General features: G+C 46.6%; 1 protein-coding gene across 5 annotated transcripts in view; it reads right to left on the bottom strand.

Annotated features, from left to right (window-relative positions):
• The window catches only part of LOC142289985 (arf-GAP with SH3 domain, ANK repeat and PH domain-containing protein 3-like), a 224,445-nt gene that overhangs the window by 38,140 nt on the left and 169,263 nt on the right, over positions 1 to 17,042 (bottom strand). For all 5 annotated transcript variants that reach the window (XM_075333929.1, XM_075333930.1, XM_075333933.1 and 2 more), the window contains 2 exons: positions 11,217 to 11,284; positions 11,036 to 11,137 (listed from right to left, as the gene is read on the bottom strand). In XM_075333929.1, coding sequence (XP_075190044.1) covers positions 11,036 to 11,137; positions 11,217 to 11,284 — 170 coding nt within the window. The remainder of the gene's footprint in view (positions 1 to 11,035; positions 11,138 to 11,216; positions 11,285 to 17,042) is intronic.

The following is a 17,042-nucleotide window of genomic DNA, read 5'->3' as shown; positions in this document are numbered from 1 at the left end:
CCCGGGAATTCCCTTCGCTCCGTTTCGGGAAAGTATTTCGTATGTTTGTTCTGCTGTGTTTGTTCCGTTCTGTACCTACCGTGGTTACATATTATAAACATCTTGTACCAAGAACTCGTCTCTGGTTGTCATTGCCCTAACGCTATCGAAATCCTCAGAACATACAATAGTATTACACCTAGTGAGCATGCTCAGCCTGATTGTGTTGTGTCTGAGACTAAGTCCTCAGTTCAGGCTACTGAGCATGCTCCCACAATTAACCCTAACAGCCTCTTTGCACAGGTACTTGGACTTCGTGCTGTGTCTAAGTGCTGGGATGTGCCTACTGAGCATGCTCAAACTGATAGTCTGCTTTCTGAGCCTGTTGCTCAGGCTACTGGGCATGCTCAGGCACTTAGTGCACCAGAGGCTAGGTCCGGTAAGGACCTCACTGAGCATGTCCGTGAGGTGGCAGGCCCTGATAGGGCAGAGGGTGTCAGGTGTCCTGATGACGTGGCAACTCCGGACTGGCTCGCAGAGGCCCGCCCCTATGATCTGGCACCTCAGTATTGGTCGTCAGACGATGACTGGTGAAGTGTTTGGGGCGTGGCTGCCATGAGGTCATCAATGATGTGGCGGTTCCGGATAGGTCGCATGTGACGTCACTGATGACATGGCACTCTGCTATTGGACCTTGGTGGTTCCACCCTGGGTTTGGGGCGGACCCAGGTTATAAAAGGGGCTGGAGACAACATGGAGGTGCGCAGTCTTCACTTTTGCTCAGTCAGAGCACACCTCCATGTTAGAGCCTCATTGCGGCATAAGCCTATGTTGGGAAGCAGTAGGTAGGGTTAGGCGAACGGTGCCTGTCACGCCAAGATTCGTGGCTCGGCACATCAGGGTCAGGCGCCGTGCTTCCCTCCTGTCGTTCCAGTCTTGCTATATCAGCCCAGTGGCGTTAACTGGGCTGCGGCTGCTGTGCTACCTGTCCGATTGTGCCCCCTACGCACACGGACAACGCACCTGCTGCGCCACCTGTCCGATTGTGCCCCCTACGCACACGGACAACGCACCTGCTGCGCCACCTGTCCGATTGTGCCCCCTACGCACACGGACAACGCACCTGCTGCGCCACCTGTCCGGTTGTGCCCCCTACGTGCACGGACAGCGTACCCCAGGACCCCTGTGGAGTTAACAGGGTGTTCCTTATCCTCCTCGGCTTCCCGGTCAACGCTACTGGTGTACCCATCTGGCCTGACGTGTCCTACACACACGTGGCCAGTCGAGAGGTGGCCAGAAACGCTAATCGGAGGACCGCTCGGCCTGACGTGTCCTACACACGTGGCCGACAGGGCGCTTTCGTGGCGGTCTTCCGGTCAACGCTACCTGGTTACCACCCGGCCTGACGTGTTTCCTGCACACGTGGTTGGTGTAGCGCTAGGTGCACCAAAACGCTAATCGGGTTGTCGTCCGGTCTGACGTGTCCCAACACACGTGACCGGTTCCCAGAGTTCCTGGGTTATCTCAGAGCCATCCAGCTCTATAGTCTCCGCCTAACCCTCAGGTGCCAGCAGCTCCTTTGTCATCTGGAGCACAGTGGGCCCCGACTGGCGATTAGGACATATACCCCCTGGTCCTAATCTGCCGGTCCCCCCGTAACAGTAAGACTGCGCCAGGGTCTGGCTGGCATGGCGGAGATGGAGCAGCTACGTCAGTTCATGCTGCAGCTTGATGCCAGAGTGAGGTCTCTGGAGAAGTCTGCTCTTGCTGCTGATATGGATGATGTGGTGGCTCAAGCGGCTGCAATGGTGTCAGTCACCAAGCCTACTCCAACCCTCCCTCACCTCTCGCTGCCCAACAAGTTTACGGGGAACAGCAAGGCATGTAGGGGATTCGTGAACCAGTGCTCAGTCCATCTAGAGCTGTTGGCTGCACGGTTTCCTACAGAGAGGTCGAAGGTGGGGTTTATCATCTCCTTGCTCTCTGATAGAGCACTGGAGTGGGCTACACCATTGTGGGGGAGGAATGACCCCGTAGTACAGGACTCTAAGGAGTTTTTGGAGTCCTTGCGACAAGTGTTCCTGGGTCCTCAGGTCACTCACGACTCGGCCCTACAGCTACTGACTTTGGAGCAGGGGCGTACCTCCTCAAGTCAATATGCTGTGAGTTTCAGGACACTTGCTGCAGAACTGGGGTGGTCAGAGAGGACTCTCATTCCACTGTTCTGGAGGGGATTAGCCTCGCACGTGAAGGAAGCATTAGCGTCGCGTGAGGTACCAACTACCCTTGAGGGCCTCATGGCTCTGGCTACCCGCATTGAGCTGCGGACCTCCGAACGTCAGCTAGAGCGCAGGTCAGAGGGTCGTTCAGCCACTGTAGTGGTCTCTCCTACTGCACCTCCAATAGAGGACATCTCTGTCCCTATGGACATCTCTAGGGTTGGTGTTGCTAGGTCTTCGAGTCGCAAGGGCATTTCCTGTTTCGCTTGTGGGCAGTATGGTCATTATGCCAACCGTTGCCCAAAGCGTCAGGATAAGCGACCACGATTGGTGACCATAGCTGGAGGTAGACTGGACTCTGCGTCATCCATTAGGGTGACGTTTCCCGCGTCCATTTCCTTTAAGGGGTCAACATGGTCCACAAGGGCAAGTGTGGACACAGGTGCTGGGGATAGTTTCATCTCCTCCTCTTTTGCCCGGCGGCATGCCATCCCACTGGTGCAAATGCCAAGGCCAGTGAGAGTCCGTGTATTGGATGGGTCCTTGTTGGCCAAGGTAATTCACCAGCGGACAGTGCCCATTACCCTTGCCATGTCATCTGGGCATAGGGAGACCATTTCATTTCTGGTTCTCCCTAAGGGTGCAGATGATATTCTGCTGGGTATTCCTTGGTTGAAGCAACATTCCCCACATATCGACTGGTCGTCTGGGGTGATTACACGGTGGAGCGAGTCTTGTAGCTCCCACTGCATGTCTCCATCTTCCGCCCGTCGCTCAGTGGTATCTGTGGCGACTATAGGCCATTCGAGTGGGAGGGCCGCTAGAGGGGGGGGTACTGTTACGAACCGGCGCCGCCATAGCCGCAAGCAGCCTGCTGCGGTTCCTGTTGCGCCCAGGCGCCGGCTGCCGTTCTTGGCCGTGCCTCGGGTCGTCCAGTTGGCTGTTCCTTCCACCACGTCTAAGTGTGGAGAGGCGGCTAGTGCGCATGCGTGCGCCGATTTACCCCAGCCAGAGTTTAAGCCTGGTGTTTTGCCTAGTGAGCATGCTCAGCCTGATTGTGTTGTGTCTGAGACTAAGTCCTCAGTTCAGGCTACTGAGCATGCTCCCACAATTAACCCTAACAGCCTCTTTGCACAGGTACTTGGACTTCGTGCTGTGTCTAAGTGCTGGGATGTGCCTACTGAGCATGCTCAAACTGATAGTCTGCTTTCTGAGCCTGTTGCTCAGGCTACTGGGCATGCTCAGGCACTTAGTGCACCAGAGGCTAGGTCCAGTAAGGACCTCACTGAGCATGTCCGTGAGGTGGCAGGCCCTGATAGGGCAGAGGGTGTCAGGTGTCCTGATGACGTGGCAACTCCGGACTGGCTCGCAGAGGCCCGCCCCTATGATCTGGCACCTCAGTATTGGTCGTCAGACGATGACTGGTGAAGTGTTTGGGGCGTGGCTGCCATGAGGTCATCAATGACGTGGCGGTTCCGGATAGGTCGCATGTGACGTCACTGATGACATGGCACTCTGCTATTGGACCTTGGTGGTTCCACCCTGGGTTTGGGGCGGATCCAGGTTATAAAAGGGGCTGGAGACAACATGGAGGTGCGCAGTCTTCACTTTTGCTCAGTCAGAGCACACCTCCATGTTAGAGCCTCATTGCGGCATAAGCCTATGTTGGGAAGCAGTAGGTAGGGTTAGGTGAACGGTGCCTGTCACGCCAAGATTCGTGGCTCGGCACATCAGGGTCAGGCGCCGTGCTTCCCTCCTGCCGTTCCAGTCTTGCTATATCAGCCCAGTGGCGTTAACTGGGCTGCGGCTGCTGTGCTACCTGTCCGATTGTGCCCCCTACGCACACGGACAACGCACCTGCTGCGCCACCTGTCCGATTGTGCCCCCTACGCACACGGACAACGCACCTGCTGTGCCACCTGTCTGATTGTGCCCCCTACGCACACGGACAACGCACCTGCTGCGCCACCTGTCCGGTTGTGCCCCCTACGTGCACGGACAGCGTACCCCAGGACCCCTGTGGAGTTAACAGGGTGTTCCTTATCCTCCTCGGCTTCCCGGTCAATGCTACTGGTGTACCCATCTGGCCTGACGTGTCCTACACACACGTGGCCAGTCGAGAGGTGGCCAGAAACGCTAATCGGAGGACCGCTCGGCCTGACGTGTCCTACACACGTGGCCGACAGGGCGCTTTCGTGGCGGTCTTCCGGTCAACGCTACCTGGTTACCACCCGGCCTGACGTGTTTCCTGCACACATGGTTGGTGTAGCGCTAGGTGCACCAAAACGCTAATCGGGTTGTCGTCCGGTCTGACGTGTCCCAACACACGTGACCAGTTCCCAGAGTTCCTGGGTTATCTCAGAGCCATCCAGCTCTGTAGTCTCCGCCTAACCCTCAGGTGCCAGCAGCTCCTTTGTCATCTGGAGCACGGTGGGCCCCGACTGGCGATTAGGATATATACCCCCTGGTCCTAATCTGCCGGTCCCCCCGTAACAGTGTCTCTCTGTTTCTCTCCCACTCTTTCTCTCTCTCTCTCTCTCATTTCCTCTCTGTCTGTCTCCCTCTCTGTCTCTCTCTCCCACTCTCTGTCTCACCACTAAAATCATATTACCTTACACATAAGCTGCCTTATACTGAGAATGTATTGCTTTGCCTATAGCAACCAGAGCTCTTTGTTCTGTAACAAAATAGAAGCATACCTGAGATTGGTTGTTATTGGCCACCTGATAAAAATCCAGGGTAACTGTCAAAACAGCCAATATATTACCTCAAACATCCAAACAGTTTGTGTGTGTGTGTCTCTTTCTGTGTCTCTGTGTGTCTCTTTCTGTCTGTGTGTCTCTTTCTGTCTGTGTGTCTCTGTGTGTCTCTGTATATGTCGCTTTCTGTCTGTGTGTCTGTGTCTCTTTCTATCTATGTATCTGTTTATGTGTGTCTCTGTATGTGTCTCTTTCTGTCTGTGTGTATGTGTCGCTTTCTGTCTTTGTGTCTGTCTCTTTCTGTGTGTGTGTGTGTGTGTGTATCTCTGTCTGTGTGTGTCTGTCTGTGAATGTGTCTCTTTCTGTGTGTGTGTGTATGTCTTTCTGTGTGTGTCTTTCGGTGTGTGTTTGTTTCTGTGTGTGTGTGGGGGGGTCTCTTTCTGTATGTGTCTCTCTTTTTGTGTGTTTGTGTGGGTCTCTTGTTGTGTCTCTTTCTCTGTCCTTAATAGGAATGTATAATAACAGATCCGTTCCCAGCTCCATTGACTTTAATGTAAGGAGGTTTTTTGATGAATAACTGTAAAGAGCGGGGTTAAATTTTCCCCTCAAAACATAGTCTATGAAGTTCCTTGAGTCAAATGAGGTGGGTGAGCAAAATTTCATGATTGTAAATGCGACGGTGCGTATTGCTTTAGCGGACATACACACACATACATAAACTCAGCTTTGTATATTAGACTAGCTGTAGGACCCAGCATTGCCCAGGATAGTAACTGTCTCTGCTTTTCTTTCACTCTCCCATTCTTTCTCTCTCACTCTCTCCCTCATTCCATCTCTGTCCGTCTCCCTCTCTCTCTCCCTCTCTCTTCCTCTCTCTCTGGCTCTATCTTTCTCTCTGTATCTTTGTCTGTCTGCATCTGTCTGTCTGTCTCTCTGTCTGTCTCTCTGTGTCTCTATCTCGCTCTCTCTCCGTCTCGCTCACTCTCCGTCTTGCTCACTCTCCGTCTCGCTCAATCTCCGTCTAGCTCACTCTCCGTCTCTCATTCTCTGTCTCTCTCTAAAAGAGAAAGAATGACAGTGTCCCACCAGGTGAAACTCAATCCATGTTTATTCCATCAGATGAAAAAAAGACAGCAAAGTTTCGACCGGTTTGGTCTTTATCAAGCTTAGTAAAAAATATCTAATGACGTTTGTTTTATACAAAAGTCAGTTATCCAACCACCAATTAAAACAAAGCCGCCCCTCATTTACATAGTAAATATACATTATATGTATCTCAACAAAGATCAATACACATTAGCGTAAATCGCATCCCCCGAAGGGGTTACAATTACATCAGCAAATCAAAAAATACACATATCAGATCATAAAAAACTGTTTGACAGTACCTATATATGAAAAAAGCGCCATTCGTCTCCATGCCTGTGCTGTCATGGTGACATAAAGCTAAACGTTCATTGGGTAATCTGTCTTTCTCTGACTTTCTCTGTCTGTCTCTCTTTCTCTGTCTGTCGCTCTGTCAGTGTCTCTCTCTCTATCCTTCTCTCCACTAAAATCATATTAACTCACACATAAGCTGTCTTATACTAAGAATATCCTTCATTGCCTATAGCAACCAATCAGAACTCCTATTATTGACCTCTAGCAAAATAGAAGCAAAGCTGTGATTAGTTGTCTGTGTGTCTCTGTGAGTGTGTCTTTGTGTGTGTTTGTGTGTCTCTGTATCAGTCTCTGAGTGTCTCTGTATGAGTCTCTGTATGTCTCTGTCTGTGTGTGTCTCTGTATCAGTCTCTGTTTGTGTATCTGTGTGTGTCTCTTTGTGTCTCTATCAGTCTCTGTGTGTGTCTCTGTGTGTGAGTCTCTATGTGTCTCTGTATCAGTCTGTGTTTTTCTGTGTGTGTATCAGTCTCTGAGTGTCTCTGTATCAGTCTCTGTATGTCTCTGTCTGTGTGTGTATCTTTGTATCAGTCTTTGTGTGTCTCTGTCTCTGTGTGTGTTTCTGTGTGTGTCTCTGCCTCTGTGTGTCTTTGTGTGTGTCTGTGTGTGAGGCTCTGTGTGTATATCTCTGTACCGGTGTCTGTGTCTCTGTGTGTGTGTGTGTTCTTATACTAAGAATGTTCTTCGTTGTCTCTGCATATGTCTCTGTCTCTATCAGTCTGTGTGTCTCAATGTCTCTGTGTCTGTGCCTCTGTCAGTGTCTCTGTGTGTGAGTCTCTGTGTGTGAGTCTCTGTGTGTGAGTCTCTGTATCAGTCTCTGTCTCTGTGTGTCTATATGGGTGTGTGTGTGTGTGTCTGTGTGTGTGTCTCTGTCTATTTCTGTTTGCCTCTGTCTCTACTAAAATCATATTACCTCACACATAAGCTTCTTATACTAAGAATGTCCTTTGTTGCCTATAGTAACCAATCACAGCTCCTATTAGTAATCTGTAGCTCCCAGCTCCATTGACTTTAATGCAAGCAGGTTTTTTGGTGAATAACTGTAAAGCGCGAGTTAAATTTTCCCCTCAAAACATAGTCTATGACAGTCCCTGAGTCGAATTAGGTGTCTGTGCAAAATTTCGTGATTGTAAATGTGACGGTGCGGATTCCTTTAATGAACATACACACGTACACACATATACACTCAGCTTTATATATTAGATTTAGCTTAAGTAGAATATTGATTTGCACTCTAAAAGCAAATTAAAGAATTAATTTCTCGAACAGTATATCCAACAAATCAAAGTAGAAGCAAAAAAAATATCAAAAGTGTTTAAATACATTCAGGAGAGTGTAGAAAGTCCCTAATATTAATATATTTAATTTATTAAATAGTATTAAAAGTTCACATAGACAATTCGCTATCACAAAAAAAGAGGTGATGAGACTGATATTGAAAAAAGACCCCAAGCTGAACTTGGAAAGGCTATGTGCGCACGTACATGCTGTAAAATCTGCAGTGATTTGACAGTGCATGTGCGATTCAAATTGCTGCAGAAACACTGCGTAATGGATGCAGTGTGTCTGCAGAATAGATGCCGAATTCATGCGCTCTGGATGCTGCCTCTGCCATAGACAGAGTGGGAGCAGCATCCATAGCGCACGAAAGAAGTGACATGCTGCATTTTTAAACGCAGTGATTTTGTCAAATTTTTGACACTCAAATTGCTGCGTTCAAAAAAGCAACGTGCGCACGGATTATGCACAATCTTCATAGATTGTGCTGGGGACACAGGACGCATGCACTTACGCTGCAGTGCTAGACACAACGTAACTGCATGAAATTACGCAACATGCGCACATAGCCTAAGGCAGACAATGGGAAAGGAGCAGCCAGAACAAAAAGAAAGGGTCGCAAAAATGAAATTAGTACTGACCCTAGACCACCCTAGATGGGCTAGGCTGGCTAGTCTACGCTGCTCTATACCTACCAGTGGAGGTCGGTGCCCTAATATTGCGCTCTCACTCAACATAGGCTGACTATCTACGTAGCCCTAATTACAACCCCACATAAGGTGCAACAGTAAAATAAATAAATAAACAGTTCAAATGTACATATAGGGAAAGGAAACCGGGGCAGAGGAGTAATATAGCAGGGAAAATATATCCACCTGAAAGGTTACAATTTAATATCGCCCGTATATTAATGTTTTCAAGGGGAAAAGGGCAGGAACAGGAGCATTTAAACAGGTATATGGAACAATGTCCATAACCCTAAGAAATCTGCAGAATTTCCATTTGCCATATTTAAATGTGCCAACACTTCTTTTGTAGATAAAACTGAGTGCACGCACTTTTTCGAGATGCTAGTGTAGTAGGAGTGGTCTTCTCACGTACTGGAGAATGTATGTACCCATGTTCACTGTTCTGTGGTCAATGGTGTGAAGTTATATAGATGAGCTTCAGCTCTCGACAACGGGCACGTCCAGACTCAATTAATTGTTTACAACAGGTTGCCCCGGAATTAATAATAGGCGTGCTGGTCAGATATTAATGACCTATGCTATGGAACAGGCATTAATATCATTAGCCTTTGCAAATGATTGGATATTAATGGTAAAATAACAAATAAAGATAGCCCAGTAAAAAACAAATTCAGATAGTACACACCCACCCTGGACTAGCTCCCTGCCGCTAATCTTATCTCTGTGTTTTGGCTGCAGCAGGCAGTGGTTTCATCACATCGCCAGTGAACATCACTGCTGCGGCCCATCACTGATGGAATCACCTTGCCTTTCACCACACATAGGAAACCACGTATACGATGATGAGCGCTGCCCATCTACGCTCTGTAGTGCAGCCAACAGACACAGCTGTGGAGCAGAACCTCTGCAGTGACAAGGCTATATTGCAGGGACAGTAAAAAGTGTATTGTCAGTGGGGAATGGGAACGATTCTTTTCAGATCCCACTTAACACAAATTAGTAGTAGTTTCAAAAAGTAAAAAGTAAATAGGAACAAAATAAGTTATGATACAGATATTTTTTATGTTATAAACACTGCAATTTTCTTTAAAACAGCCTTTCAGGACTTTTCTTATGAAGGATATGATATTGAATATCTCAGGCTACTTTCACACATCCGGTTTGAGCAGTGCGGCTCAATCCGGCTGTGAAACCTATGCAACGGATGCGGCGAAAACACCGCATCCTTTGCATACGTTTTTACATGCGGCCCGTCCGCTTTTTTCCGGTTGCGGCACGCTACTGAGCATGCGCAGTGGAAGAAACCGCATGCGGCGGCCGGATGCGTTTTTTTTTCCGCATCGCGCCGCATCCGGCGTCCATAGGCATGCATTGAAAAATGTGCCGCAGCGGACGGATGTGGCGCGATGCGTTTTTTTTGCCGGAGCAAACAGCTGTTTCGGGGTATTTGCCTCTCATCAGTTAGTAGGAAACTGGCTAGTGGGAGCAATGCCTAGTAAAAGACTGCATAAGCAAGGATGATTGACCTTAGGGAGATCAACATCCAGCACCACGGAGACACCATCACGTGTTTCTCAATGCAGTGATTCTAGAACAAGGCCCCCTGGGAAAATATGCAAAACACTGATGAGGGGCAAATACCCCGAAACAGCTGTCTATGGATGGATACCATGTTTTGACATAGGCGGTTTCCTTGACTGGAGACTGCCCTTCCCGTGGTTGTTTCTTCCCGGTGAAAGACCTGGCTAGTTTCCTGCCAGTGTTGAGACATGTGATGGTGTTTCCGCGGCAGTCCTGTTTTGCATATTTTCCCAGGGGGCCTTGTTCTAGAATCACTGCGTTGAGAAACACGAGATGGTGTCTCCGTGGTGCTGGATGTTGATCTCCCTAAGGTCAATCATCCTTGCTTATGTACCAATTTCCTTATAGACTGTAAGTTTCCATGCAGGGCCCTCACTCCTCGTGTAATTATTTGAATATCTAATATTGTTTGAAACGTAATAAAAAAAAAAAACCTTGAATCAGCTCACCTATATAGTGCATGGAAAAGAATCCAGCAAATAGCAATAGAAAAAAAAAGTCATTGACTAAGGACCTCGAAGGTAAGAAACATGTTGCTTTGATGCTAGCCTATGCTCTGTACTTTGGAAGTTTTTGGCTGTATTTTATCCATCGAATAAAGGTTTTATGCATTTTATTTGGGTACAAGTGCTGGGTTTTTTTTTCAATTTCTATCCAATATTGTTTGTGCATTCATTTTCTGCAGAATATGCTGGGGCTACATAAATAAATTGCAGTAACATCATCGAGTAGCTTGAATTGAAGCTGGGTTTGAAATTTTCATCTAATAGAATAAAATATCTATGAATGCTATAGTTGTGTGTCATCAGCATAAAGATGGTACTTTATTTTTTATGCAAAAAACCTTTATTCAACGGGTAAAATACAGCCAAAAAATACTTCCAAGGTACAGAGCATAGGGTAGGATCAAAGCAACATGTTTCTGACCTTTGACCATTGACAAACACTATTTTTTTATAAATGCATGTCCCCAGAAAGATCTTACGGCTTATTGGCAGGTGTCATTGAATATATATGGTTTTCTGGCACAGAAAATAATCCATCTAACAGAAGAAAGGAAGTTTTCTAGAAATGTTATTTTGTAGCTTACTTGTCTTGTACAATTGTGTGATTCAAGAAAATCTTTTTATTTAGTATAGCTTGTGCTTCTTACCTTTTCTCCTTCTTCCTCATCACTATTGCTAACATCCTCTTCAATATGGAACCAGTCAAAATCCAATTCAACATTAAAGCTCCCATCTCCTGCTCTTTTCAGCTGTAACCAATGAAAACAGAATGTAATATAAGACATATTTCAGAGAGAAATAACAAAATTACCTCCTATGGCAACTTACCAGATCTTCACATTCTAAGTGTTTAAGACTCTGTGCCAACATCAAAGGAGTTAATCCTGCACGATTGACTGCCAAAAACAAGGAGCATCTGAGATAAGCTATTTAGTAAGCATGTCTTCAAGATAACAATTACTACTTGATATTTGTATTTTCCACAAATATAGTAATTTACTCTTCTTTAACTCTACTCTATACCGCATTCATATTATTATCTAAATTGGATCTAAATGTCATATAGATTTAATTTTACTTGTTTTTTTTCAAATACAGTGGAACCTTGCTTAACGAGAACAATCCGTTCTGGAAGTGTGCTTGTTAATCAAGCTACTCGTTCAGCAGAGCAAGATTTCCCATAGGAAATCATTGCAATGCAGATAATTCGTTCCACAACTTGTTAAATGTCCCATCCTGGTCCCCTATTCTATCATTCCACACATGCACAAACGCACACAAACACGTACAAACACACACAAACTCACACAAACACACAAGCACGCATGCACACGCACATATTATATGCTCACCTTACCTTCCGTTCCATCGCCGGTCTCCTGGGACTTGCTGTTCTCCGATGCAGGCTGTGTATCGGGTAACCATAACGACGAGGGCATAACTTCCTCTGCCAGAGCGCTGACGTCAAAGGCAGAGCCGCTTGCCTCTGATTGGCCAGCGTGCTGCCTTTGAGTAGCGGTGACAGGAACCAGGAAGTTCCTGCTTCGTTGCTATGGATGCCGATGCCTGGAGTGGAGCGGAGCGGAGCAGCTCACTACAGGTCCCAGGAGACCGGCGATGAAACGGAAGGTACACATATTATATGCTCACTTTACCTTCCGTTCCACCGCCGGCCTCATGGTACTTGTAGTTCGCCGTGAGGACGTCGCAATGTTCCCGGGAACTACAAGAACCATGAGGCCGGCGGTGGAACGGAAGGGAAGGTGAGCATAATATTGTATGTGTGTGCATGTGTTTGTGCGTACATGTGTGTGTTTGTGTGGACTGCAAGTGCGGGTTAGAGCCCGGTGGATGTACGAAACCGGAAGTGTGTGCGGTGAGGATTTTGCTCGTCCAGCAAAGCTTTCTCGTAAAGCGGGTTACAAATTTACAAAAAGCTTTGCTTGTTAAGAGAAATTCTCGTTAAGTGGGTTACTCGTTAAGCGAGGTTCCACTGTAAACTCATGGATGGTCTTGTGTCTCAGAGTTCTTTGGATCACTGAGATCATATAATGCAGCCACTGGTATGGTATATAAAGTGAAAAACCCAAATACAGCAAATACCTAAAATATAACTTTTAATAGTTCCTCTAAAAATAGGGAAGGGTCACCTTGCCTATGAATAAAATAATTAGTCAGCTTCAGAGTCTTACAAATTGCAAAGTCCTCCAATGACAGAGAGGGGACTAGCACACCCTGTTGCGTGAAAATACACCAAAAAACAAATGGTGCTAGCAGGTGTTAAACTTAACCGGGATGGCAAAAGTTGGTTCATTCAGATAACTGTTCACTCCATATGATATCCACACTGTGGCAGTAATACCAATAACATGTGACACCACCCTCAAGTTGGTAACGAGGGGGTTAAATGACCATGACACTGACAAGTGTTTAAACAAAATCCAACTGATGCTCCAACACCCGGAATACAATCAGCAATGTCCAGGTATTATAGTGAATAACATTACCCTAGCATTGTCTTGAAAAGTGGAACAATCTCACCCAATTACTGGTGTATCTTGTGTTCCAGAGGTCAGTTTGTCCTCATAATCGGCGTTTCCACAGACCCTCACAGAATAGGTCTGGGACCCCCTTAGAATGGACTCACTGTCCTCTCCCAGAATCTCCTTCTCCCTTCTCCCGACGCGTTTCCTATATTAATTCATCAGGGAAGCATTAAATGAGGAGAAACCGCTACAGGGTTAATCTGGAAAAAATGAGAACATGGGATGAATAAGAGGGGTTCACAAAAACAGCCCCTAATACACCTCTCCCTAGATGGAGAAACGAGCGACTTACCAGACGGTGACAGGGCGAGTCTCATCAGCTGTGCACCGCTGACTACAGCCACCACATTTAAATAATCGCCGGTCTCCCGCCGGCGTCTGACGTCACATCCGCGATTGCGCTCACCGCTTCCACATCACGCGGTGGAACGCATCAATGGAACACAAGTCCCCCAGGAAGTGACGTCAGAAAACATCCGGCGCACTCAAAGTACTTCATAATGAGATACATGAGTAGGACGCAACAGCGCCCAGCGGTCCACCCCCTCACAGATTCAGGACAGTGCATCGCATAACACCTCATTGCGCATGCGCTCAGCCCAAAAAGCGGACAGTCCATACTATGATTTAAAAAAAAGTGTTTCTTTTAACAAATACTGTAGAAACAGGGCAAAACCTGCTTGTACCAGATAATATGTACAGGTTTACAGAATACAGTTAAACATCAAATATATACTGAATCACAGAAAGAGTGTAACATGATAAGTGTAACCGATAATATGAGAGGCCACTGTATTTTAAGGAACTAGGACATGGTATAGAGGAAAAAAGGCCCTAAGAGAGAAGTGCTGGAGGGCTACTATAACAGTTTTAACAGAACCGGCAAGACCAATGGGAATGGAGGATGGAGGGGGTGAAAGACCAACAGAGTTAGATCGGATCATAGCCTCAGGAAAAGAATAGAAACAGTGAAAAATAGAGCTAAACAACTCCACCACCCACTACGCTAAACTGAGAAAACTAGCCCTGCCTAGCTGCGGAGGTTGGCACCCTAAAGAGCGGTGGTTGGCGTCAAATTTGTCCCTGAAAAACCCCAGATCACTTTCAGACGAGCTAGGTCACTGCAAGATAGGTTGACACATAGTCATTTTGTTGACAACAGGGGTACAGGCTGTGACTGGCTCAGGAGCAGTCCCAAGGGATGCTTTCGCTGCAGTGGGTGCGTGGCATGCAGTGCATTGAGGGTAGGAAAGAAGTTCTGGAGTAACAATGCAGGGAAGGAGTATGACATCCGTTGTTTTGTCAATTGTCGCACGAAAGGTGTAATATACAAGGTTACTTGCTCGTGTGGACAGGAATATATAGGCAGAACTAGAAGGGAGTTTAGAAGGAGGGTGGGAGAGCATTTGAGAGACATCAGAGTAGGAAATGATACCCCACTGGCAAAACATCTGAATACAATTCATGGGGGGGATATAAATCAAATCACCTTTCAGGGCATTGATGTGGTTCCACCACTCAAGCGGGGAGGCGACTGGGATAGGAAAATTCTCCAGAAGGAATGTAGGTGGATTTTTTGGCTAAAGACAGTCCACCCTCATGGTCTTAATGAATCTTTATCCTATGCACCCTTTTTGTAGGTGGAGGCTCTAGTGATAGCTAGGAGGGAAAGCCACCGGACGAGCGGGGGCGCCAACCACCGCTCTTTAGGGTGCCAACCTCCGCAGCTAGGCAGGGCTAGTTTTCTCAGTTTAGCGTAGTGGGTGGTGGAGTTGTTTAGCTCTATTTTTCACTGTTTCTATTCTTTTCCTGAGGCTATGATCCGATCTAACTCTGTTGGTCTTTCACCCCCCCATCCTCCATCCCCATTGGTCTTGCCGGTTCTGTTAAAACTGTTATAATAGCCCTCCAGCACTTCTCTCTTAGGGCCTTTTTACCTCTATACCATGTCCTAGTACCTTAAAATACAGTGGCCTCTCATATTATCGGTTACACTTATCATGTTACACTCTTTCTGTGATTCAGTATATATTTGATGTTTAACTGTATTCTGTAAACCTGTACATATTATCTGGTACAAGCAGGTTTCGCCCTGTTTCTACAGTATTTGTTAAAAGAAACACTTTTTTTAAATCACAGTACGGACTGTCCGCTTTTTGGGCTGAGCGCATGCGCAGTGAGGTGTTATGCGATGCACTGTCCTGAATCTGTGAGGGGGTGGACCGCTGGGCGCTGTTGCGTCCTACTCATGTATCTCATTATGAAGTATTTTGAGTGCGCCGGATGTTTTCTGACGTCACTTACTGGGGGACTTGCGTTCCATTGATGGGTTCCACCGAGTGATGCGGAAGCGGTGAGCGCGATCGCGGATGTGACGTCAGACGCCGACGGGAGAGCGGCGATTATTTAAATGTGGTGGCTGTAGTCAGCGGTGCACAGCTGATGAGACTCGCGCTGTCACCGTCTGGTAAGTCGCTCGTTTCTCCATGTTTCTCCATCTAGGGAGAGGTGTATTAGGGGCTGTTTTTGTGAACCCCTCTTATTCATCCCATGTTCTCATTTTTTCCAGATTAACCCAGTAGCGGTTTCTCCTCATTTAATGCTCCCCTGATGAATTAATATAGGAAACGCGTCAGGAGAAGGGAGAAGGAGATTCTGGGAGAGGACAGTGAGTCCATTCTAAGGGGGTCCCAGACCTATTCTGTGAGGGTCTGTGGAAATGCCGATTATGAGGACAAACTGACCTCTGGAACACAAGATACACCAGTAATTGGGTGAGATTGTTCCACTTTTCAAGACAATGCTAGGGTAATGTTATTCACTATAATCCCTGGACATTGCTGATTGTATTCCGGGTGTTGGAGCATCAGTTGGATTTTGTTTAAACACTTGTCAGTGTCATGGTCATTTAACCCCCTCGTTACCAACTTGAGGGTGGTGTCACATGTTATTGGTATTACTGCCACAGTGTGGATATCATATGGAGTGAACAGTTAACTGAATGAACCAACTTTTGCCATCCCGGTTAAGTTTAACACCTGCTAGCACCATCTGTTTTTTGGTGTATTTTCACGCAACAGGGTGTGCTAGTCCCCTCTTTGTCATTGGAGGACTTTGCAATTTGTAAGACTCTGAAGCTGACTAATTATTTTATTCATAGGCAAGGTGACCCTTCCCTATTTTTAGAGGAACTATTAAAAGTTATATTTTAGGTATTTGCTGTATTTGGATCACTGAGATCAATCTCAAACACCTTTGAAAATAAGCTGGCCATAGGTTTCAAGCAATATCAGAAAGAGTCAAATAGTCCAATGCCTTGAACAACGTATGAAATTTGGATTGTGAGCCCCAATTGGGACAGTGATGCTAATGTATGTAAAGGACTGTGGAATTAATAGTGTTATATAACTGAATAAATATATTATTATTATATATTTCACAAAAACTTTAGCGTAATAATCGTAAAGTGAAAACATTTGTGGCTGATACATATCAGAGACGGGTTTGTGCAAATAAAGGTATAATGAGTAAGGTTTCTGCAAGACAAATTCATAGGAATAAGAGAGCACTTGATAAAATACCATGATGAAGCAGCAAACAGGTATTTGAACCTCAAGGTGTAGGATTCTCCAGAGGCTTGCAGTTGTGCATAAACCTACTGTTTCGCCATCCCTAAACAGTGCTCACAAGCAGAAATGGTTGCAGTCGGCATATACATACATGAAGACGAATTTTAAAACACTTTTCTTTACTGATGAGAATTCGAAAGCAAAATGCACTCCACTGTAGCGGTGGTGCATGAGAAGGGTAAATAGTGCAAGATTAGAGAAGTCACGGAACATATAACTGGTTATATTTTCCGTGAGCGCAGGGACTTCTCTGATTTTGCATTCTTTGCTGATAAGTGCCGTGCAACCCTGAATAGTTAAGATAGATGGAGTTGGTGGATGGCCACCATGTCCCAACAAAACTGCAACGTCAGAAAGGAGGTGGCGAGGTCATGTTTTGGCCAAAATCATGAGCAGAGAGCTGTTAGGCCCCTTTAGGATCCCTCAAGGTGTGAAAGTGACCTTGGCAAAGCATATAGAACTTCTGACTGACAGTGGCA

The sequence above is a fragment of the Anomaloglossus baeobatrachus genome, chromosome 2 (assembly GCF_048569485.1).
Source record: "Anomaloglossus baeobatrachus isolate aAnoBae1 chromosome 2, aAnoBae1.hap1, whole genome shotgun sequence".
Taxonomy (NCBI): domain Eukaryota; kingdom Metazoa; phylum Chordata; class Amphibia; order Anura; family Aromobatidae; genus Anomaloglossus; species Anomaloglossus baeobatrachus.
The sequence above is the reverse complement of the archived record's forward strand: the minus strand, read 5'-3'. Positions and strand labels throughout refer to the sequence as shown.